This window comes from Cyprinodon tularosa, unplaced genomic scaffold (genome assembly GCF_016077235.1).
Source record: "Cyprinodon tularosa strain WSP-4 unplaced genomic scaffold, ASM1607723v1 ctg94, whole genome shotgun sequence".
Taxonomy (NCBI): domain Eukaryota; kingdom Metazoa; phylum Chordata; class Actinopteri; order Cyprinodontiformes; family Cyprinodontidae; genus Cyprinodon; species Cyprinodon tularosa.
In genome coordinates, this window is record NW_024039718.1 from 1420500 (window position 1) to 1444976 (window position 24477).

Below are 24477 nucleotides of genomic sequence, written 5' to 3' on the forward strand. Positions count from 1 at the left end.
AAAACTAGTCCAAAGAGACAAACGAAAGGTTTTAAACAAGGACAAATTAAGGCCGCTGCAGCGCCTGCAAATCTGTTTATCTTTCCCTCCTGACACTACACTGGCAGCAGCAGGCATGCAGACTCCAATACTAATTTCAATAGCAGGAAAAGCTTTGAGAGGAGGGTGAATTCCAGGTCACCATTCTGCAAAAATCACAGGAAAGGGGCCACAGATTTGCGGAAAGGGTAGTCAGTGCAAGAAAAAGTCTGTAACAATCCCACCACCAGCAAGTCAGGGAACAAGAAAGTCATTCAAATGCAGTTGCTTTGCCAGCTTACCTGAATTTCCCCCACTGTGGGAAAATAAAGGCTATTTCTATTTTATTCTGCCTACTCATTGTGACCACGGGTTGGGGAGGAAGGGGAGGGGGAAGAGCTAAGGTGTCAAACTGAGATTGGACAAGGTGGGCGGTAGAAAACATTACACAGTAGAGGGGTTTGGGGTTCTTTGAGGCAAAGGGGAAGACCACGTAGGGGAAGGGAGGGGGGCAGCACAATGGTATCAAGAGGCAATGAAGTGACAGAGTGAAAGGGGTGGAGGCTCCACAGAAAAGCAAGCTCTCTCTCTCTCAGAGATCATGGGACAATAATGATGAAAAAAGTGTGGGGAGCGGAGGCAGAGAAGAATGGCAGGCTGGAGGCAAGGGGAGGTGGAGAGGAAAAGTAATAAGATGTCTGTTTTTGTTTTTTTGTTTTATTTTTTACACAAACAAAAACTGAGGTGTCACTGAGTATAAAACACAAACTACTTAGTGGGCTGTCAGACATCATTAATTAACTGTAGTGACAGAAAGTCAAACTTAATAGGAGATGATTAAAAGGAACAGAAAAATAGAGTAATACACAGCTTATAGAAGATGTGGTTGCTTCGGGTAGGGGGGTGGGGTTAAACTGTCATATATATATATATATCTATATATAAATACATATATATACATAAGTGTTCAAATGGAAACAGAAGGCAGGCTATAAAATACAAGTGTTTCACTGTTCTAATCAGGCAGTGAGGCAATAACTGGTGGGACATACCGCTCTGGGCCACTGCTGTCTGGGACTGAAACACTGGCATTGTACTGCATGGACCGAGGAGGTGGAGGAGGTGGTGGTGGTGGAAGAGGTTGGCATTGGGCAGGGGCATTCAATCACATCATGTCAAGTTAGATGCCCGAATAAGGAGGGGCACAGTTTATGGGCAGGGCCAACCGGGAGTGTCAGATGGGCGAGCGGTCAGGTTTCGTTCAGGGGCGGGCGGAGGTTGGGCCAACGTCAAGGTGAGCAACGCAGGAGGGGCATGTCGATCCGGTACATGGGCAACGGAGGAAGGTGGCCGAAAGTAAGAACAAAAACAAGTAAAGGAGAAGGGAAGAGGGGGAAGAAGGAATACAGTTTTAATTGAATACACGCTACACTTTAACCCAAAAGTGATATGAGAGAAACTGTGAGAGTAAAGGAGAACAGGAAATGTGACCTGGATTGAGATACGTTTTACAGGAAGCATCAAGGACAACATTAGTTACGTTTGTAACACTTGGGGGGAAAAAAGCAGCCGATAGGAACTTTTTGTTGAACATGAATTTAGCAAAATAATTTTAAAATATATTTGGCCTAACCATTAAAAAAAGAGGCAAAATAAAGAAATTAGTAGAGCAATTTAAATATGACCCCACGGTAGAGGCTGATAAATGATGTCGGCCAGCAATCAACATGCTAATATTTGCCTGTTTTTAAAATATTATCAATAGAGTAGTCTTGATGGTGTGCGCTTTGTTTTTCTTTAAAAGGCATATCTTCGGATAGCACAGTGCTGTTGCTGCTCTGTGGAAATGTGCAGCAAACCTTTACGTCTTTTACAGGGCTTCAAAGAAAAGGGATTATTTATCCCAGTGCTGACTTAAAGGTATAGTGGAGGATTTTCTTTATCCAGGTGGATCATCAAAATAAGTGGTCCTCCTAATTGTCATTCATTCTGGTGATATGTTTACGTAAGGCTGTCCTGCATGCTCGTCCCCGAATAGTTATCTTTTTTCTGCGCATGTGCACTTTCAGGCGTATATGTATGGTGAGCTACGGTTTCAGATGGTCACTGAAGCTCACCTTTCTCACCCCGGTTGTTTGAAAATGGCCAAGGGTTGTAAGAGAAAAAGTGTCTACGAAGTGTAACAGAAGAAAAGAAGGCCTAAGAGGCAGCTATATTTGTTCTCTTTGCAGAGAGCTCTCCTCGCAAAGCATTGTGGGATTTGCTGTCACAGTGGCCCGCTGTTGCCATGGAATGTCACTACCCGACAGCAGCGACTAATAAAGATGGCGCAGTGAAGAAGGAGTTAGGTGACCAACGGGGAGCAAAAAGTAGCGATCATCTGTCCAAACGGTAAGTTAACTTAGTTCACTATAAAGTGCACTATATATTCCCCACTCTACATAGTGATTGAGGGATTTAGGGCGAAAGTTTGGACACAGTAAGCTTGTATGAGCTATGTGAACTGCAACGGTAAATTAACCAATTTCGATACAACGTCATACAAGCAAACTTTCCAAAAGAAGATGTGCAATTTTTCCACTATGTCAGGCTCACCACTGGTAAAGGAAAATGGGGACGAGCATGTAGGACGGCCTTACGTAAACATATCACCAGAATAATAGACAATTACGAGGACCACTTATTTTGATGATCCACTCCAAAAGAGAACATCCTCCATTATGCCTTTAAATTAAGGTTCGAACCTGTACTGGGCAATTTTGACACGTGAATATGATGATAGGTTAGTTTTTGCACTCTGCTTGTAGGCTAAACATCATCTCTGGAAACATCTAACATAGCACCTTCCTCTTCTCAACTGCTCTAGATTTCATTTAAGGTCCTCAAAGTATAGAGTGCTAAATACAAGTGCACTGCTTGGTTGCTTTTTGGTTTGTTTGTTTGTTGTTTTAATAACTATTACATTTATTTTTTGTCATTTTGTTTTCTGAATTTCTTTCCATTTCATATTTGAATTCTCTTTGTTCATCTATCATATAAAATCCCCCCCAAAAAAACAGGTTAAAGTTTCTGGCACAATCGCTAAAAAAGGTGGCAATGCTTTTGTAGGGTACTTTAGCCTGAATAAGATCTGTGACAAACCAGCACCAAAGGAAAAAGAAACAAGCTTTCCCTTTGCAAACACACATGAGGGTTTTTCTATCTGTTAACTCACGTCTGTGCGCAGTGATTTTATGTTCTTGCCACCTTTTCCAATGACAGCTCCTGCATTCTGTGGGGCAAAAGCAAAACATTTTGATCACCAAGAAAAAAAAAAAAAAACAATATAAAAAATGTAATGTGGCCCCACGAATAGGAGGCCTCATAATATGATCGCTGGTTACTTTGCTCTGAAGCAGAACCCGCAGCTCCACCATCTCATCAATGTTGCGTGAACGTTTGAAGGCCTGCTCCTCATCCAGGTCCTCAGCAGGACGTTTACCTGAGGCAGAAGAACAAGTCAAATCAAAGCCATGCACCGACTTTCTAAAAATAACGTGGGCCAAAAAAGTATTTAGCCACAGATTGTGCAAGTTCTCCTACCTAGAATAATGAGAGAGGTCTGTATTTTTCATCATAGCTACACTTCAACTATGAGACAAAATGAGAAAAAGAAATCGAGTAAATCACATTTTAGGATTTTTAAAGAATTTATTTGTAAATTTTGGTGGAAAATAAGTATTTGGTCACCCACAACCGAGCCAAATTTCTGGCTCTCACAGACCTGTAACTTCTTTAAAAAGCTCTTCTGTCCTCCTCTCATTACCTGTTTGAACCAGTTGTCTGAATAAAAGACACCTGTTCAAAGCCTCAAACAGTCACACTCCAAACTCAACTATAGCCAAGACCAAAGAGCTGTCGAAGGACACCAGGAAGAAAATTGTAGACCTGCACTGAAACTGTGGGAGCAATTCTAAGAAAACGGAAGAAATACAAGACCACTGATAATCTCCCTCAATCTGGGGCTCCACGCAAGATCTTATTCCGTGGGGTCAAAATGATCATGAGAACGGTGAGCAAAAATCCCAGAACGATGAATGACCTGCAAAGAGCTGGGAACCAAGTAACAAAGGCTACCATGAGTTACACACTAAACCGAGAGGGACTCAAATCCTGCAGTGCCAGACGTGTCCCCCTGCTCAACCCACTACATGTCCAGGCCCGCCTGAAGTTTGCCAGAGAGCATATGGATGATCCAGAAGAGGATTGGGAGAATATCATGTGGTCAGATGAAACCAAAATAGACCTTTTTGGTAAAAAACCAACTCGTCACGTTCGAAGGAAGAAGAATCCAGAGTTGCATCCCAAGAACATCATACCTACTGTGAAGCATGGGGGAGGAAACATCATGCGTTGGGGCTGTTTTTTTTGGGGGGGGGACAGAAAAACTCCATGAAAAACTGAAGTTGAGAGAAGAATTAACGATTTTAGGACAAAACCTCCTTCTGTCAGTGAGAGCCTTGAAGATGAAACGTAGCTGGATCTTCCAGCATGACAATGATCCTAAACGCACCGCCTGGGCGCCGAAGGAGTGGTTCCGTAACAAAAACATCAAGGTCCTGGAGTGGCCTAGCCAGTTTCTATAGCTCAACCCCATGGCAAATTTGTGGAGGGAGTTGAAAGTCTGTGTTGCCCAGCGACAGTCCCAAAACATCACTGCTCACTGCATGGAGGGATGAGCCAAAATACTAGCTACAGTGTGTGCAAACCGGGTGAAGATTTACAGGAAACGTTTGACATCTGTCCTTTCCAATAAAGGGTATGTTACAAAGTATTGGGTTGAACTTTAGTTATTGACAAAATACATACAAATAAATTCTTTAAAAATCCTACAATGTGATTTCCTGGATTTTTTTTTCTCATTTCGTCTCTCATAGTTGAAGTGTACCTACGATGAAAATTACTGACCTCTCTCATTATTCTAAGCAGGAGAACTTGCACAATCAGTGGATGACTAAATAATTTTTGGTCCCACTGTACATAATATAAGTGATAGAATTGTGGAACTGTGTATTTGTGATTCGGAGTTGAATGGTTACAAAAAAGCTAATTAATCCCAACAAAATAATGGAATGAGCAAGTTCTACAGCATATTCCACCAAAACCAAGTTAAGCAGCCAAATTCAACCTGGTTCAAGTCCAGAACCCATATGTACCCTTTCTGAATTAAAACATGGGCAGAGCTGCTTTGGGCTCACAGAACAGCAGTTTCCTGGACAAGAGGATCTCTCAACCATCTGACATGTCCACATGCTAAGTTATTTTGGCCAGAAATTTTCTTTCTTTTCATAAATATAATTTCATCCTTCAGAAAATCAACTGGCCAGTAGAAATCTAAAAATGTTGTGCTGTCTGTTAGACCAGATGGGCTGAGTCTAAATACCTTTAAAGGAGAAGTTCGGTTTTTTACACTTTAAGCCCATTTTCTGTAGTGTCCAGGATGAAATCGAATGATCGACACCAAAAGTTTGACAATTGGTCCTGTCTCTGCTTTTTGGCTCATTTAGAATCACCCCCTGGCTGCTTTAGAATGGCTTGCATAGAGCATGTCCGATAATGTCCTTAAAACAACCTTAAACGTTCTTTTTTTTAAATATGCTACTCACCGGGTCGTCAGCGCTGTTCAATGACGTTCCAAAAAAAGTTTCGTAAAGAAAAAACGTTCCTGTAGTGTTTTATTTAGCATTTTGTAAATCCCATTGAGTTCTGTAGGAATAGTCAATATTCCCCTGCCACCGGAAACGGAAATGGGGCCTGTTTACACAGTTGTAGTCTTTTCGCTTCACTCTGTGTACTCCGACGTCGAGGTGCTAACGTCTCTGTTAAACACTTTAAAAAACTCTGAAAATGGAATACGAAAGGTGGATTCTTGATTCTCGACGTCGGAGTACACAGAGTGAAGCGAAAAGACTACAACTGTGTAAACAGGCCCCATTTCCGTTTCCGGTGGCAGGGGAATATTGACTATTCCTACAGAACTCAATGGGATTTACAAAATGCTAAATAAAACACTACAGGAACGTTTTTTCTTCATGAAACTTTTTTTGGAACGTCATTGAACAGCGCTGACGACACGGTGAGTAGCATATTTTAAAAAAAGAACGTTTAAGGTTGTTTTAAGGACATTATCGGACATGCACTATGAAAGCCATTCTAAAGCAGCCAGGGGGTGATTCTAAATGAGCCAAAAAGCAGAGACAGGAGCAATTGTCAAACTTTTGGTGTCGATCATTCGATTTCATCCTGGACACTACAGAAAATGGGCTTAAAGTGTAAAAAACCGAACTTCTCCTTTAATTCATACATTAGTTTGTGCAGCTTATAATAAAGTATAAAACACAAATATGCAAGACCTCACCATTAGTGTCAGTGTTGCTGAACGAAATGTCCTCCTCCTGCTGTTCGTCTTTCATTTCCATTGTCATGAGTTTAGAGTGAGAAGCAAACTGGTTCTCCTGAGATCTGTTGCACAGAGAGAATAATCTTAAGAAAGGGGAAAAATACACGACTGATCACTGGACTGTACACATATGAACAATTATTTTGCAAATCAGTTAATCTGTTGATTTTTCTTTTCAATTAATAATCGGATAGCAAAAAGTTTCTTAAAGACCTTTTATGAAATTAAATCAGCCAAAATTAAAACTTTTTCACCTCTGGATAGAGCATACTGACAGACAAAAACAATTTTTTATCTAAAATGCAAAATGTTAACATTTTTGATGTATTTTTTTTTTTACAATTTTGGTATAACTGTTACTCTAAGTGGGTCGCTCTGTCAGCTAAAAGCATGTTTTAGAGTCTATACATCAGTTAAAGATTAATCGATTTAAATTAGTTGACAATTATTTTGTTAATCGATTAATCCGATTAAGTGTTTCAGCCCTAATGGAAAAAAAGACATGTTCTAGTTGTCAGGTTACTGTTCAAAGAATAAACTTTATTTTCTGTTCATAAAAGATGACGCTTTATTTTATTTTTTTCAGATGATTTAAAAAGAAAATTTCTTCCTGGAATATCTTAATACATTTAGGTTAGGGCTGGAAGGATCTGCTGACCACTTTTTCCAATAAACAACTGATGATAGGGCTGAAACAATTAATCGGATTAATCCTGATTGATTATTGAAACAATCAACTAATTTAGTAATTGATTAATCGTTAACTGGAGTATAGAGACTGAGAGCTGAACCACTTGGAACAGTCATATCAAAATTGTAAAAGGATGTATATTTTGCATTTTTAAAATAAAATAAAATGTTCGCATAGACTCTTTATCAGAACTCCTGAAGTGGAAAAGTTTTATTTTAACCTGGTTTAATTTTATAAAAAGTCATCTTTAAGGAACCTTTAGCTATCTGATTATTAATCAATTAATTGAAAAAATAATCAACAGATTAACTTATTTGCAAAATATTTTTATTTATTTTTTTTAACCTTTATTTTACCAGGAAGTCCCTTGAGATAAAATCTCTTTTTCGAGGGAGACCTGGCCAAGAGGCAGCAGTACAGTAAGACACATAAGAACACAGGACAACATAATAAAATCAATCATAAACTAGACTATAAAATTAATAGTTAGTTGCAGTCCTAACTTATGATCAGAACAGAAGCGTTGCTTAACGGGACAATTTATTCACAGAATTTGAACCGTCTAAAGCTAAAACTAAGCCACTTGTGTTGTTTTGTCTAGAGCATATTTAAAGTCAAAGATTTTCCAGCTAACGGAGAATATTTCGGCTTAATTATTTCTCTGAGTAGAACAAATTGCATGCTTTACTCTGTATACTTCAGTTTTAGTTTATTAAAATTACTAATTTAGTTAACGGTTGTTACGATAATCACTATTCATCAGCCCTGAACCAGTTTTAAAGATGCACCAATCAATTGGCCAGAGAGCTAAATTGGATAATTTTCTCTAGATCAATAGCTCTCAACTTTGTAATTCAGAAGCATAATATTGCTTCATAAGTACTGATTGTTGTCCAGTAAGATAAGATATTTATATATTTAAAGGTTTTGTGATCTTACAATAACTGAGTGTCATTTATATAATAAAAAAAAATTATATGATCAAAATCGACATGTCAAGCTTTTTAAAGATCAGGAACTGGTCATCGGCCAGGAACCTGCAATCAGTGCACCCTATTTTTATTTTTTCATTTTGTATACGTGATTTAACACTAGCCCTATCAAAGCACATGGTCTGTCCACCTATGCATCCTTAGAAAAACAACCAAGCTCAGTCCAAATCAAAATCGTAATTGGGGAAAACTCAGTAATGGTCAGTATATGCCTCTTTTTGCTCAACAATGTTTTAAGATCTGAGGTGCAAAAAGAAAAACATTTTTTTTTTTGCGATAGACCATTAAAGCACATCAGTGTAGCTTTCCCTGCAGGTGTCTTTTATCAATCTTCCCTGTTAAACTTAATAAATAAATCCAGGACTAAAAAGATGTATTTCTACCTCAAATGGACTGAGTGTATTTAATTCAGTTTCAATTCAGTCTATTTATATAGCGCCAACTCACAACACATGTTATCTCAAGGCACTTTACAGAGACAATTCAACCAGATCATACACTCAAATTCATTTTAAAGTTTTCTATCTAAGGAAAACCAATTGATTGCATCAACTCATTGACTCAAATGCAATCCCTCACACTAAGCATGCTGGTAGCGACAGAGAGAGGAAAAACTCCCTTTTAACAGGAAGAAAGGGGCCGACTAGGGTTCAAGGAGACAGAAGCAGAGATACAAAAAGCAGCTGTCAAAGGCGGCTCCATCCAGGAATCACAGCCCAGCAGACGAGCTCCAGCTCCCATATCAGAGGATGAAGAGAGCACATCCAGCCAGTCACAGTCAGAGAAACAGGACTACACTGGAAAAACAGGCCAATCTCCAACATCTATAAACAAAGGTGTTGATGGAAGCAGCACCGCTTATATTTCTCTCCAGGATGGTTTCACAGCCAAACAGGAACAGACGAGGCAAAGTTACTATGAGATTCAGCATAAACATGCTGCCCTCCTACGCGCTCCCACAGAACAGAGAGCTAAACACATCTCCGCAAAAGCATCACTCCTAAACGGAGGCCTAGATGAAAACAGGACGCTTACAGTAGCCGTTTTTATTAGTTTTTTTTGTTTGTTTTAAACTTTATTGAACAGAACATACATTTACATGTTCAAGTAGGAATCTCCACTTTGCATTCTTACAAAAACAAAAGAGAAAATAACAGTTATATACAGGAGGAAAAAAAACAAACAAACAAACTGGTATTTACATTAAAAAAAGGAAGCATACAAAACCAATTTCCAAAGGTACAGTAGCCTTATTGTTGCTGTTTGCAGCTGTTAGCATCAGCTCACACGTCCTGTCCAGGGAAATGAACATTTTAAAGTTCCTGTGGATGACTCTCGGAGAATTTGATTTAAATAATGAAACAAACTCTGGCTACAGATTGCGGTTCTGTAGTTTGAACGGGAAGACATTTTGATTTCGGGGAACTACAAAACCTTTAGCGGTGTTGATATTACTTTTGGTGCTAACAGCTAGTTAGCTTTCTAAAAGGTCTGGTTTCAAAGGAGGCGTCTGTCCGTCTGACAGCTACAGCGTCCACGTTAGGACTGCCCAACACTAGGAACCATAACAGCAAAGCATACTCCTTCAAAAATGTCCGATACCTCCCTGCAAAGAAGGTTAAAGCGGCTACTGTCTGTCTACCATTGTGAGAATATAACATTTATAAAAACAAACCTGCAGCCAAACCACGCGCACTGCAGTCCTCCCAACCTTCGCCTCACCCTGAAAAACAGAGGGTAGGCTCGATTTGCTCACCGTCTCCCGGTCGTCTATTTGCACACGCTTGTCAAGTCAGCAGGGATGGGCGGGTATTCAATAGATCATTAAAATCAGCCTCCCTATGAGGCTCATTTAGGTATGGAAGAGGATTAGGGCCACTGAATTTTTTTTTTTTTTAAAGTTAACTGATTTTTACATTTTATTTCAGTATAATATGAGAAAAAAGTCAGAATTCTGACTTTAATCACAGAATTCTGACTTTTTTCTCAGAATTCTGGTTTTAATCTCAAAATTCTGATTTTTTTCTCAAAATTCTGACTTTAATCTCAGAATTCAGATTTTTTTCTCAGAATTCTGGCTTTAATCTCATCTCAGAATTCTGACTTCTTTAATCTTACAATTTTGACTTTTTCCTTAGGAATTCTGACTTTCATCTCAGAAATCTGACTTTAATCTCAGAATTCTGGCTTTAATCTCAGAATTCTGAGTTTAATCTCAGAATTGTGACTTTAATCTCAGAATTCTGGATCTTAATGTAGATGGGCACTGTGAAGGAAGAGGTGTGGGAGCACTCAGCGTCACTGACGAAAATGTGAGTTGTTTGAGAGGAACAGTAACACATTGGTGGAAAATGACGGAATTAGGTGACTTTTTACGTGCCCGAGGGGTCCCCGGTGAATCTGTTTCATTAACGGAAGAGCAGAAATTGATTAAAACAAGGAGCTAGTCTCTCAAACAGACATGGCTATGGCTTAATGCTAACATGCTTGTTATCTGTCAGAATTCAGTCAGAATTTTGAGGGGAAAAAAGTCAGAATTCTGAGATTAAATTCAGAATTCTGACTTTTTCCTCATATTATACTGAAATAAAATATAAAAGTCAGTTAACTTTTCTTTTTTTTTTTCAGTGGCCCTAATCCTCTTCCATATTTAGGCGAGCATTTCTGACTTAAAATGTTTGGACTTAGTCTTAATTGGTATTCTAGTCTAAAATTTAGAGTTTTCATTAGCTGTAGGTTTACTTCTATTAAAATCATTTGACATAAATGAATAAATAAAGAGTTTGTGTAATTAAAGCTTTATGTGTTTCCCTCACTGAACTGAGTCACTGAAAAAATGTGCACCCTTCTTTTTAATAATGTTATATTGAGAGGAAGCGTTTGGTTTACCTGGTCTTTAGTGCCTACACTGCAAAAACGTTCTGATACTCAGTGTATTTACCTTTAATTTGAGTGGGAAAATAAGATAATCTGCCAATGGAATGAGCATTTTACCATTAAAATAAGATAATTAGATATTAAGCACTTTAAATGAGAAACTGCAGAGTTTTTTTTTCTTATTTCAAACGTAAATTGTCCTGCTTACCTGCTATATTCCAGAAAAAATGCATTTATTTTAAGAAAAACTGACTGACTTAGATTTACAATTTTTTGCTGTGTAAATAACCCCCTATTAATATTAAAAGTACAATAACTATTTTCATAAAAAAGGAATTTTTTTTTTTTTTGGTGTGTTTCTTTTTTTTTTCTTTTTCAGTGAGTCTCGCTTAACTGTCTGCCCATTTTTTGAGTTTTTAAAATTGGGAGGATAAAAGTTTACCCTTTAATTTTTTCTAGCACACATTCAAATGTCTTAAGATAATCTGATTATCCAACATGAACATGTTCAGTTTTAAAGAATTAAAAGTTTATGCATTTTGTTTTTACTTCTACATTGATTACATTTTAAACAACTGTGTAAATGTTTGCATTTGCTTGAATCAATAGCTCAATGGAGCAAAGTAACAGCACACATGAGATAAACAGGCTGTTAGATGCCTTGACAGACCAATTTCCTCTAGCTTGAACATAAACAGCGTACAACAACTTTGATCATGCTGTAGTCCTTACATACAACCAATTTAAGTGTTTTGATGTTTGTAAATAAAGATTTAAAAACTGATTCTAATGAGCTAAAAACTACAGCGCTAAATGAGTGTTATGTGTGATCTTTGGGGTTTTCTCATTAAAAATCTTGTAGCACACTTTCAATATGTCATAGCTATTTCTGATCGGACAAGATGAGCTTCTAGTTATCAAGTTATAAATAAAAAGGAGCATATATTGCTGTATTGACTGGTATTTTCAAGGTGTGCATAAGGCAGAGGAGGGTTACAAGGTTTAATGTATACCCAGGTTTGGAAAAGTAAAAAGATATATCCACTTAATTAAAATACATTTAAGCATTTAAGTCAAAGGAGGCCAAAATGAATTTCTTTAGCTGTCTATAAAGAATAGATTAAACAGCATAAACCCATTTCCTACTTGCTGTGACACACTGCTGTCCAGCTTGATAAATGAGGGCAAGCAGATTTATACCTGCTTATTTTATTTTAAAACAAAACAGTTAGATCTTTGTGAATATATATATATATATACATATATACCGGGTCATTTTTACTGAAGGTGAATCTCATCCCAGTGTTTGCCTACCATAAACTCAAAGACCAATTATTGTGCAGATTGTTCCTTGAATCTCTACTAGCTTTTTGCCATAAAACACAGAAAGGGTATTGTGTCTGAGGGAAAGCGTATTTAACAAGCTTCCCAATTCAGACTGAATATCAGTGAAATCACAACAACATGTGAGATTAAGGACAAGCGTGCCACCAACTGGTTTAGACAGATGAGCTCAAAGATGGTCACAGGAGGTTTTGCAGGAGTGGCACCAAGCAAAGGTTACTTCAGCTTCAAAGGGCCGTGCATATAGTAAACTAGTATTTAGGTTTGGTCTATTTGAAGGGTTAAATTACCTTTTAACATGACTAGAAACCCCAATTTACAACTAATACAATACAAAATCCTCCACAGAATACACTCTACAGGTCAAAGATTATTCAAGATGGGTTTAGCACAATCTAATATCTGTCCACAGTGCACAGGCAGTCATCTTGATAATTATATTCACATGTTATGGTTATGCACACCGGTTTAGAGGTTCTGGGTACAGGTATGTAAGGACTTATCACAGTGCGTGAGTTGTTAAATTACACCTTCCCCATCAGTTTGCTTGCTTGGTGAATTTAAGGGAAGCTCTCTGGGGAAAAAAAATTGTTTGCATGGATTTCACTGCCTTATGTATCGCAACGAAAACTATCCTCATGAATTGGAAAAGTAAGAATAAACTCATGAATATGAGTATGAATCAGGATAAAGATCTTTTGTTGGATCATATTCATCTTGAGACAACATCAGCATCCCCACCAGACCGATCTCTCTGAGCTCCCTTGATCAGCTCCATCACTTAGTGGAATGAGTGGCTTTGGGATGCGTCCTGCGGGGAGCATTGGCTGGGTTGGGGGTCCCTGGGTCTTGGTGCTCTGGGGTGGGATGCTCGGAGTGGGGTGCCTGGTGGGTCTGACCCCGTGGTCTGTTCCCCCCATTGGAGCGAGGCTTGGGATGCCTCAGGGTGGCCTATAGTGGCCACTTGCGGTGCTCTTGTGGGGTTCCGTGGCGACGGACATTGGTTACTGGCCTGGTAGCTGTGCTGCTGCTGAGTGGGTCTGGGGTCCTGGGGTGTGTTGCCCTCGGGCAGGTGCCCCGTCAGAGCGTCGAGGGTTCGGGTTCTGTGGGGTATGCTACTTGGGGTCTGGCCAGAGGGGGGGTTCTGTTTGGGTGGCCCGTGCGGGACATGGTGGCCCTGTTCCCGGGGGTTGTCTGGTCTGGATGCAGGATGGGAGGCCAGGTCCAAAGCAGGAAGTAGATGGGTTAGTGTGGCAGTGACACCTCTCCCCTCCCCCCTATCCAGATTTCAGGGTTCACCTAGTGCATCATCCTGTAGTCCTGGGACCAACCACTGAAGAGTCTGTGTGTTGCGAGTGGGGGCACTAGGGTGGGAAGGCGTGCTTGAGACTTTTATTTATTTTATTTTTTTTTTACTACTCAGATTTGGGTCTGAACTGCTCCCTCCCCGAAGAACATCTCAAGTCTCGACTAACTGCGGAGCCCATTCCCCCCGTCCTGCCCCCCTCTGCTGTCTGGCGCTTTGGCCTGCCGATGCATTGGTGGCTCTCTGTGAGTTTGGGGGTAGATACCCGGGCAGGTGCTGGCTTTTTTCTGGAGGCTGCTTCGCGGGACCTGGCCCCCTGGGGCCCGGTCGGGGCTCCCGACTCTTTTTGGAAGAGTCTGAGTGTTGCGATTGGGGGCACTAGGGTGGGAAGGCATGATTGAGACTGCAGGTGATGAAGCAGACTGAAGACATTTTATTGTTGTGTCCCTTTTATCTCCTCTTTCTTTCATCTTTTCTCATTTATCCTGTTTTTTTCCTTTCCTGTTGTACTTACATTGCAGTGTCCATATAATCTGTAATACTCCCTGCATAATTATAAAAAGGCTATTTACATGCATAAATCAAGCGAAACACTATGACGATTGCATTACTGCTCCACTTGCGAAAGCAAAATCCTTTGGGCCCTTTTTTGCCATCAAGACAATTATTCTTATTGCCACATTGCCAAACAGGGCACTGTCTTCCTCTAAATGGTTACTTCTTTATTCCTGTAAATGATTACTGTTTCATTAAAAAGAGGATTACTTACTTTAATATAGGTTTCCAAACGAAACTTTAACAGATTATGTATCTTTGCATACATGCTTTCGAACTGCTTTCAAAGGACTTGATCATACTTTTGAACTATGTATCAATTCCATATGTACGTTTTTTAATTTCTTCTTCACAAACACAATTTGTATATTTTACAGATCAAGCTTAGCTCCAACCTTTAGGAGGTTTGCATACATTACTTCCCAATGGGGCACACGCTACAATCTTGTCCTAGAATCACATCCTTGTACCCAAAACTCCAGCTGGATCAGATAGTTGACACAAGAACTATACTCACCACCACCTGGGTCAGTCAACAGCAGGGAATTAATATTCTCATTAAGTATACATATAAATTATCCATCCATCCATCCATTCATTTTCAATCACACTAATCCCTGCTGGGGTCACAAGAGGTGCTGGTGCCTATCTCCAGTTGTCAATTGGCAAGAGACGGGGCACTCTATGGACAGGTCACAGTCAATCGCAGGGCAACACACAGACACACCAAAAAAAACAACCATTTACGCATACACTCACACCTAAGGAGAATTTAGAGATTCCAATGAACGTGCAAACTTCATGCAGAAAGACCACGGGCCGAGGATGAAACCCGGAACCTTCTTGCAGTAAGGCAGCAGTGCTACCCACTGGGCCACTGAGCAACACATATCAATTAAGTACATAAAAACCTTTCACAAGACAGGTTCAGTTTATTTATTTTCATGCTTTTTATTAGTATAAATGTGATAAAATGGTAAGTGATCATCATAGGTCATAACCCTGACCCAACACTCCGCTTCACACATCCTAAGCCTGAATGGTGTCAGATTGTGACCTATTAAAAACCTCGTTTTGTCACTGTTTCATCCAGGCTCCTTTCAGATATAGCAAAGTACATCTCTCTCTCTCTCTCTCTTTCTCTCTCACCCTCTCTCTCTCCTTCTCCTCTACTGTCTCATTCCCCGTCCTATATGCTGGGGTTGCCATGGAGACAAATATAAATCAGTTCTTGATGTTTATCATAAAAAAAGAGAGAAAAGCCAGTGTACATATTTTTATCTGCAACCATAGCGACACTTGACATTGTCCGTGCTATTTGTTAAAAAGCAAGTCACCATAGCGACACTAACCATCCACACTGTGTCATGGATCATGTGTTCAAGCTGACTCCTAATCATGTTGGGGATATTTAGGAATCTAAATGATTTTACTTGGTCTCTTTGAGATATATAATTACTACTTTTGTTCAAAGCCAGCTCAGGCATGTACCAAGGTTGTTCAGAGTCGACCATCTGTTATTTTTGCAGGTTGCCACAAGCCCTGACATTCAAAATGACCAATAACCATGGGGCCACTGTAGTGTACTGGCCTGAAATGCATGAGCCTGATCCCCAACTATGTACTGAGCTCATTTTATGAAACGGGACAATGAATTTAACATAATAATATGAAGAACTGCATGTATGGGTGGAAATATTCATATTTGGACATATAGACCCTTCATATCCATTGCAACATGACAGAAAGTTTAAAGTTAGACAAATAAACAAAAACAGAGCTAAGATAAGATGTAGCATATTATGAGTTGCTGTCTACATAAGTCCACCCTGAAACCAAACTTTAAGATGCTACTAAAAAGTAATAAAAAATCATATTGTGGGATTTATAGCAGAGTGTTACAAATTTTGCCATTGAATCTGATGTCCATACAAATGGAAAAAGATTGCTTTCATAGGGGGGTCTGCAACTTGAGAAATGCTCTTTAAAATGTGACATGCAGATGAAAATATACATAGAGGGTAGATAAAGATATTTAGAATGATGTTGTTTGAACCTATTTATATTAGACTGGATTATGTAGATATCTGATCAAAGGACAGGTTAGCGTACCAGAAAAAAAAGGAAAAGCCCTTCCAACTGGTAAGAATTGAGATGGAAGAGTTACTATATGGGGACACTTGTGCAGGGCTTAGCCAGCTCTCAGGCTTAGAATCATCTGGGTACTCGCCTGTGCATCATATGGTGCCTTAGTAAAATGTAAGGAAATCTTTAAAAACAAACAAAGAAAAAACTGGGCTGCATGGTGGTGCAGTTTGTAGCACTGTTGCCTTGCAGCAAGAAGGTTCTGGGTTAAATTTCTGGCCCGGTGACTTTTGTTATAGAGTTTGCATGTTCTCCCTGTGCGTGCGTTCTCTGCGGATACTCCTGCTCCCTCCCACAGTGCAAAAACATGACTGGTTAACTGGTTTCTCTATGTTGTCCATAGGTGTGTGTGTGTGCACGGATGTATGTCTTCATATGTCTCTGCGTTGACCAGCAACAGACTGGCGACCTGTTCAGGGTGTACTCCTTCTATTGCACATAGACTACAGAAGTTAAGCACCGTTTCTACCTCAACACTGATGGAATAAGTGGGAGAATATGGATGGACGGATCTTAAAAAATAAAACAATGCTGCAGCAGAACTGGACCCTACAACATGTTAAGACCAAAACAATATCAAAACATCCATCATGGACTTGCTAAAAATGAAAATTCATACGCTGAGTGAAAGCACAGATTTGGGAGTTCACTTATGTGGTGGAGTACACATGTGGTTTTAGTAGCAAGAAATCCCATCATTTAACAGCGGTAAAAAATTCCACCGCCTCACAAAGGTGCTCTACTGGATTGAAATCTGTAGAGTGTGGACGACAAAAGTGAAATGAACTCTGCATTTTACTGAAAATAGCAAAAGGATTCGAGCTCTCTGACAGGGCATTATGTCAGTGGACGTAGCCAACAGAGGATGGGGCTGTGAGGGAATCGACGTCGTCAACAATACTTGCTTTGGCTGTGGAATTTAAACAGTTGCAAATTTGGGAATAAGGAACCTAAAATTTTCAAGTAAATCACCCTCACAGACCACTACCATTGGATTTATGAAGCATGAGTGTTCCATACATTATACTGTATCTGGATCCATAAACATTTATGCAGTTTATGCTTGATGCTGAATACTGTAACTGAAATCAAGACTAATAAGAAAGGAAAACATTGTTTTAGTTGAAATTTATTCTGTTATTAATTGACAGCAGTGGCACCTGTGTGGTCTTATGGAATAGTGTTACGGCCCCTTGCCTTTTAAGACTGTGCAGGCTTGTTTTCTTATGCAAGTTTAGCTCTGACAGATCTTCCTTTTTGGCTGCCTGAAGACTGCAGAGGAGCAGTGGTATGATTGGACCAGCAGAAGATTGTCAAGCCAATCAGGATGTTGATGAGACCCATCTGCACCTTATAAAAGGAAGGTTTTTGTTAAGCTGTTTCCCCACTTTTGGTTTCAAACTGTTTGGGGCAGTCAGAACTGTTTGACCTAGCTTCTATATTCTTCTCAAATCAACTTTAGGTGGACTTGTTCAAGCTAGAAACTTGTGTTTGCTCCCTTTGTCTTTTCTTTTGGGTTGTTTTGTGTTAAACTTGGTCTGACTGGTTTGGGCAGTTTGTAATTTAATACTTAACCATTCTTGAATTTTCTTTGCCCTTTTCTTTTGTTTTAATTGGGTTGAGCTGCATTGTGTTTGGGTTCTTTTAAACCATCTTTTGTAATAAATCATCTTTACATTCCACTTATTTGCTCTGGACACATTTTTATATTGCCTCCCCAGAACCCCCTTGGGGGCGTAACAAATAGTGATCCTCATATCTCATTGTAATGAGTCTCAAACTATTTCTGTTAATTTCAGAAATGGCTTAAAGCCAAAGGGCACATATGTTAACATTTCATGAATACTCATGTCTTTCCTTTTATCTGAAGATTTTAATGTCAGCACTTTGTTTTCAACTCTTCTTGATGAAGAAGGTGCTTCATAGTAACGACAACAGTAGGATTATGTTTGTCATTGTTGACATGTGGGCCCTTGGACTGAAAGCTGGCCACTCTACTAGTTAGCAGCTTGCAAAATATAACTGCTGCAGTCTGTGGTAAGTTTTTTGACAACAATTCTCCAATAATATTTTTTAAAATCCTAGATGCAAATTTACTGCCAAATCTGAAATGAAGAAAACAGGTGAATCTTCTGATGTAGGTGTGAGATAATTTTTTTTTACTGAGACGCACCTTATTGCATTTAGGTCATGTTTATTCTAAGATATTTTCAAGTTGAAATCTGACTTGATGCTTTTTTACTCTTATAAAATGAGCAGAAAGTAAGAAAAAGAAGCTAAAAATGCTGCTCAGACAGTGAGGAACAAAACAACAGACATCCATCTGTGCTGTGCTCTGTGATTGGAGTGAGACCTATTTGAAGTTTGCAGACATAGTATAGGTAATTATTTTTCATAGATGCACCCCGACTTGTGCGTCACCCGCACGTCACACCAGGCCTAATGGGCAGCCGTACAACAGCGTTGTTATGGAAAAAAAGACTCAGCTTTCATCTATCGCATTGCTTCAGAGTGGCCACAACAGTAGAGTTTGTCTGTGTCGTTGTTGACGGGTGGGCCCTTTGACCCAAGGCTGGCCCCCTTTATTAGCACCCTGCATAATATAAACTGCTGCACCCCCTGTTAAGTTTTTGGATGCATTTTTTTTTTAATCGACGCAGATTCTTTCTGCGGCATCTAAGTCAGACATAAAATCACCATCGCAACCACCCCCCCACCCCCCCATATGAGATGGCTCGGAGCTGCGCCCGTCCTCTGTGATGATCGATAGACGGATGCAGGTAGCCTTCCTCCCCTACACACGCAGCATCACCACGCATCCCTTTACTCCGCTGTGCAGCTTTTTCCTCCCCATCGGCGCACATATACGCACGCTGGGAGCTCCTGCCTATTGATCCCTGAACATCTGGAGCAGCTCAAGGCAAGCCGCAAAAAGAGGAGAGATCCAGCAGCAGCAGCAGCAGCAGGACGGACCACTTGACATCTTTCTTCACGGCATCGATATGCGGTAGCGCGATATCAGCTCTGCGGAGACGGAGAAGGCCAGTCCATGGCATCTTGATATTAAAACCGTGGGCTTTGCGCATTCCTCACTGACAGCACAATCTTTTTTCTTCCTCTTTTTTTTTTTTTTTTAAATCCCACCTACTTCTTCTTTTTGAGTGGAAGATATAAGTTCATCTAGAAAAAAAAAAATCCCAATCATTTAGTTTGACCAGATTCCGTTCTGTCGTGGGGGATTCGTGGGGTAGGATATATTCATTGGCCCCGCGATGGACTCCAGCGCGGGGGAATATGGCATGGCTCGTTTTGGATTGTTTGTGCTTTTGATGGGGCTGTGGAGATCCGGAGACTCCTATTGCCCCGAATCCTGCACATGCACCATCTCAAGGATTGCTTGTATTGATCCTGAACCGGGGATCGAGGATTTCCCTGTCCTTACGTTAGATGACATGGAAAACATCACCGAAATGTAAGTATGTGTGGGGTAAAAATGATCCTATCAACTTATAAGGCAGATATCTCAATTACACCTATATATATATATATATATATATATATATATATATATATATATATATATATATATATATATATATATATATATATATATATATATATATATATATATATATATATATATATATATATGTTGCGCGCAAGAGATAGTGGCGCGCGTGCATGTATATGTGCGTAAAGGCGGTGCGCGTCACGCTTATTTTGGATTAATGTGTTGTTCTCCCTAAAACGGCTCCAGAGGTAAAGAGTGCTGGAGTAAAACGATCTGGCCCAGCAGCAGTAAAGCCTCCAGGTTCCTCACTCTTTTTTTATAAGGAGGAATAATAAAATAAATAAATAAATAAATAAATGGGGTGGTAGCTGGTGTGAGATACCCTCAATATTTCAAAATGACCACACTGTTGACAGATTACACATGAGATCATATCAGTTGCGTTCAGCTGGCAATAGGCTGGCTTGAGTTGTGCGCCCTTATCTGCGTCAGTGTGTAGGCCTGTGAGTGTGCCTGTTACAGCGCTGCAGAGGTCCACACAGCCTACAACTGCACGGAGAAGAGTGGAGACTGGGTTTAGTTTTCTGAGGCAGACGCGCTGGAGCCATCATAGATGTTAGGCGCCCCTTTTGTGGGAAATGACCCTTCATTTTGTGCAGATTGGGAAAGGTGCGGGTACAGCAGCCGGCTCTCTGCATAGGGTATGGCTATAGTATCGTATTGCTAGTGAAAGCAGACTAATCAGATTTTAAGCGTGGCAAAAATTGCATTACTTTATCTGTTAGGCTGAACTGTAATAAATACAGTTCCTAAAAGATCTCTTCACAAACTGTGAAAGCTAATGGGTTGAGAGTAACCCAATTTGCAGAGCTGGCCAAAGGTTAAACAGGGGCATGGGCAGAATTTGATTGGGGGCACTCTTCCTGTTAATCTTATTGATCAATATCAATCTTTATCTTGTTTTTGATATTTGCAGAATAATAATTTTGGAGTTTTGTCTAAACTAAACTTGTGTTTTAAAGGTAAACAAATGATACAAGCAAATAAGACCCGGAATGTCAAAGTCCTATATTTATTTTGAAAAAGAAAAAATGCCTGCACCAAAAATTTCAGATAAATGCAAGTTGACAAAGTTATAAAAGTTTATGTAACCTTGGTTGAATGTACATGGGTTAGTTGCTCTCATGCCTGTTGTTGCTGACTGTCTTTTGAGTAAAATCACTTGATTCAGCATATTTTAACATTTCACACTAAGAGTAAGAAATGTATGCATCATATGTGCTGGGATCATATCTGGTTGATAGTAATATCGGTCTACACTCAAAGCTATGATACAGGCAATTAAATTGCTGTATCATGATGTACTTAATTACTACATAACTGCTTTCATAAAAATAAAAAAAAAACAGATGAAATCTTCCTGTTGGCAGAAGCTACTGTTCTACCAGCTTTTTTGTTATTTTTGTTTTCTTTTTTTATTCATGTCATGTGTGAAATATTCATAAATCCATACTGAGGCTGGTTTAATTCCGTACAGATGGGTGGTTGTTTCTCCCAACATACTGTGTCATATTTCTAATCACCAAAATGAGTTAAAGTGAGAAATGTCTATTTAAGCCCAAAAAGAACCAGGGAAACATATCATCGTAAAAATTTTTTTTTTATCTTTTATTCAATTTTCAAACTAAACTAATAATATTATTACAATGTGATTACTTAATCCATTTTTTTGAAAGACATATGTGACCTACCATAATGTTCAAATGCCAAATTAGAAACAAACTATTTGGTTTCTTTCAATAATTATATTTATCAACAGGAAAATGATTCAAAACTTAGTTTTCAACAATGAGCCCCATCTATGTTGATAACAGGAATAAAAAACAGAAACAGAATTCTGAGAGTTTGCTGTTTTTATTAATGAAAATCTCTGAAGATGAATTTTGAGGGGGCAGGAAAGCCAGTAGTTAAAACACCAACCAAGTTGTTGGAGGAAAAAATGGTAGCTGCATAATTGATATACAGATTGAATGTTACAAGAAGTGTACCCCCTCTTGTCTATGACCAACAACTGACTTTACAAACCATTTCTTTAGACATCATTTCTAAGCTAAGGCTCAGTAGCTTTTGTTTATTCCAACTATTTAGCAAGTAGACGGCTAATGATACCTTTGGAAAATAAACTGAACTTACTGACACACCTCCTGACATCAAGATTATTATGCAGTATCATATTGCCATCTTACCCCTTATTTATTCTTATACGCTGGAAGAAGTTCAGCTAAGTCTTCTTTTATGTCAACATATTTGGTTCTTTTTTTCCCCTCTTGGTGTCTTGACTTCACTAAAAAAGGTCATAATTTTTGGTAAAAACTGTCCATTTCTGGCGTAAATCAGGCATTTGTTTTAACAAAATAAATAAAGGTTTTCTTTTTATCATACCATGACGGCTAAATTGAAAACAAACTGTATTGTTATTTAAAACAACTTTTCAATCAACTTGGCCTTGTGGCAAATAAGTTAGATTTTGCACAGTCTACCCTTTTACTGTTTACAAAAATCGAGATACGTAAAATCAGATAAGTCTGTATTGTTTAACATGAAATTCCTATTACTTTTAAACAACATCCTGGGCTACATGATGCCACCGTTGGCAACACTTTTGTCAGGACTCAGAACAGAGAATCCAGAATTCAGGAAAGACAGTGGAATAACTAAGAGGGTTTATTCAAACCAACGGGTCTGCAGAAGCAGCGGCTGGGGCTTATAATCACAAGAACGTCTACAGTTTAGTTACTATGATAATCTGACAGAGGATCTAACCTTGTTTGATAGTTCAGTCCATGCTCAGAGAATGAGGATTATTCCAGCCGGCCGGCTGACAAGACACAGCAGACGCTACCGGAGAGTTCCAGACTCTGAAGCCTAAAAGGCTGCAGACGTGACAGGAGATCAGATCCGAGTAGATGAGGGAAGGCAGGATAATCCACAGGGTGAAGTCAAGAGGCAGATCCAGGTTCAGTCCACAGAAGACTCTAACAGGAGTTCGAAGACAGGCCAGGAAAACAGATCAGACAGGGGTAGGCAGGCTTAAAGGTCCGAATACAGAAACAGGTCAGGCTCAGGCAAACAGAACACTAAAAGTAACGCTCGAAAATTCTCTGCACCAAAGGCTCAAGAATAATCTGGCACAGATGGCTGGGACCAAGGAGTTTAAATAGAAGCTGGAGAAGGTGGATCAGATGAGCAGGTATGAGAAACAGGGCAGAGCTAGACAGGTGAATGAAATGAGCAATCAAGCCAGCCATCAGTTGTCATCAGATCATAACAAAAAGGCCCTGTGCTGTAATCCTGAACTTTCTGTATGAGGTTTGCATGCCCCCCTCTGTATTTTAGGGATTTTTTCAGGTGCTAACAAACAGTCTACGAACAGTTTCCCTTCAGGTATGAGTGACTTTGTGCATGGTTGTTTAGCGCATGTGTCTGTGTTGGCTGGTTAGGAACGGATCACATGTCCAGGGTGAACCCTGCCTCTCAAACCAATGAGTTCTGGTGACTGCTGCCCAGCTCAACAAAAACCCTGCTTTTAGGGGGTGTTGACATTGGATGAATGGCCAACTTACTGATTTCCCCCATCATGCAAAACAGCATAAAATGAGGAGAAGCTCAGTTGAAAAATATTTGAAGTTGTGTTTCATGCAAAGTAATCTGCTGGTATTTGTGGTCAGCTGCATGTCACAATTATATACTAATTTATCTCATCAAAGCTTAAAAAAATTGTTTTAGGTGTGCTATTTAAATGTTATTTCACATTTAGATGCTAAGTATCAAAAATTCTTTTCTCTTTCCATTATCAATACCCATTTATCCCCTGAGGGTAATAGCAGGACGATAGTGTTCCATGAGCTGGTTGCCAGTCCGTCACAATGCAACAGACACACCACATGGACTCACACCCAAATGTCACTTTGGAACAGTCAATTGCCCCAACAGTCATGTGGTGAAAACTGAGTATCAGGAGAGAGCCTGTGCATACACCGGGTAACATGCAAGCTCCAGAAAGTCCCAAGACTGGATATTTAACCCTGAACTTTCTGTCTGTGTAGCACCACCAACTGTCCCACTGGACAGTTCTTAGACTTAGACAGATTTATTTTGTCATTTTGTATACACAAGTGTAAATAAAAGACATTTTGTTTAGAACAGCTCTCTTGACAATTTAATTTTTTAAAGTGCAGCCTTAATAAGGTAGCAGCAGTTGTTGTTGAGCTGCTACCACTGCCTCCAGCTCCTGAAGCACTCCTTCTCCTGGCTCAGGGGAGGAAGAGGAAGATGATGAGGATGCTGTGAGGGTGGTAGCCCCCTGGGTTGAAGAGGCTGACGTGGTTGAAGCAGCAGTGGTGCCATTGGCAGATTTAGCAGCGACAGACAATGCTGTAGAAGGTGTGGAAGCCGGAGGGGGCCGGGAGGAGCCAGCTGTGGATGTTTGAGCATTTGGGCGGGAAGCATCTCGAGTGCTCTGCTCATTTTCACCTGCAGAGGACTGTGCTTCCCCTCTAGATGCCGGAGATTGCCTGGGAACAGTCACTCACGCTCTTT

The 24477-nt window shown here is 39.7% G+C and overlaps 2 protein-coding genes across 3 annotated transcripts in view; one reads left to right on the plus strand and one right to left on the minus strand.

The window, feature by feature from the left end:
* hnrpkl (heterogeneous nuclear ribonucleoprotein K, like) overlaps positions 1–9938 on the minus strand; it is a 36081-nt gene extending 26143 nt beyond the window's left edge. For both annotated transcript variants that reach the window (XM_038274928.1, XM_038274927.1), the window contains exons 1-5: positions 9816–9938; positions 6416–6519; positions 3402–3499; positions 3233–3289; positions 1071–1114 (exon numbers count right to left, since the gene is read on the minus strand). In XM_038274928.1, coding sequence (XP_038130856.1) covers positions 1071–1114; positions 3233–3289; positions 3402–3499; positions 6416–6482 — 266 coding nt within the window. In that variant the 5' untranslated portion in view covers positions 6483–6519; positions 9816–9938. The remainder of the gene's footprint in view (positions 1–1070; positions 1115–3232; positions 3290–3401; positions 3500–6415; positions 6520–9815) is intronic.
* Positions 9939–18925: 8987 nt separating this feature from the next.
* The window catches only part of ntrk2b (neurotrophic tyrosine kinase, receptor, type 2b), a 29748-nt gene continuing 24196 nt past the window's right edge, over positions 18926–24477 (plus strand). Inside the window, exon 1 of the mRNA XM_038275008.1 lies at positions 18926–19839. Coding sequence (XP_038130936.1) covers positions 19640–19839 — 200 coding nt within the window. The 5' untranslated portion in view covers positions 18926–19639. The remainder of the gene's footprint in view (positions 19840–24477) is intronic.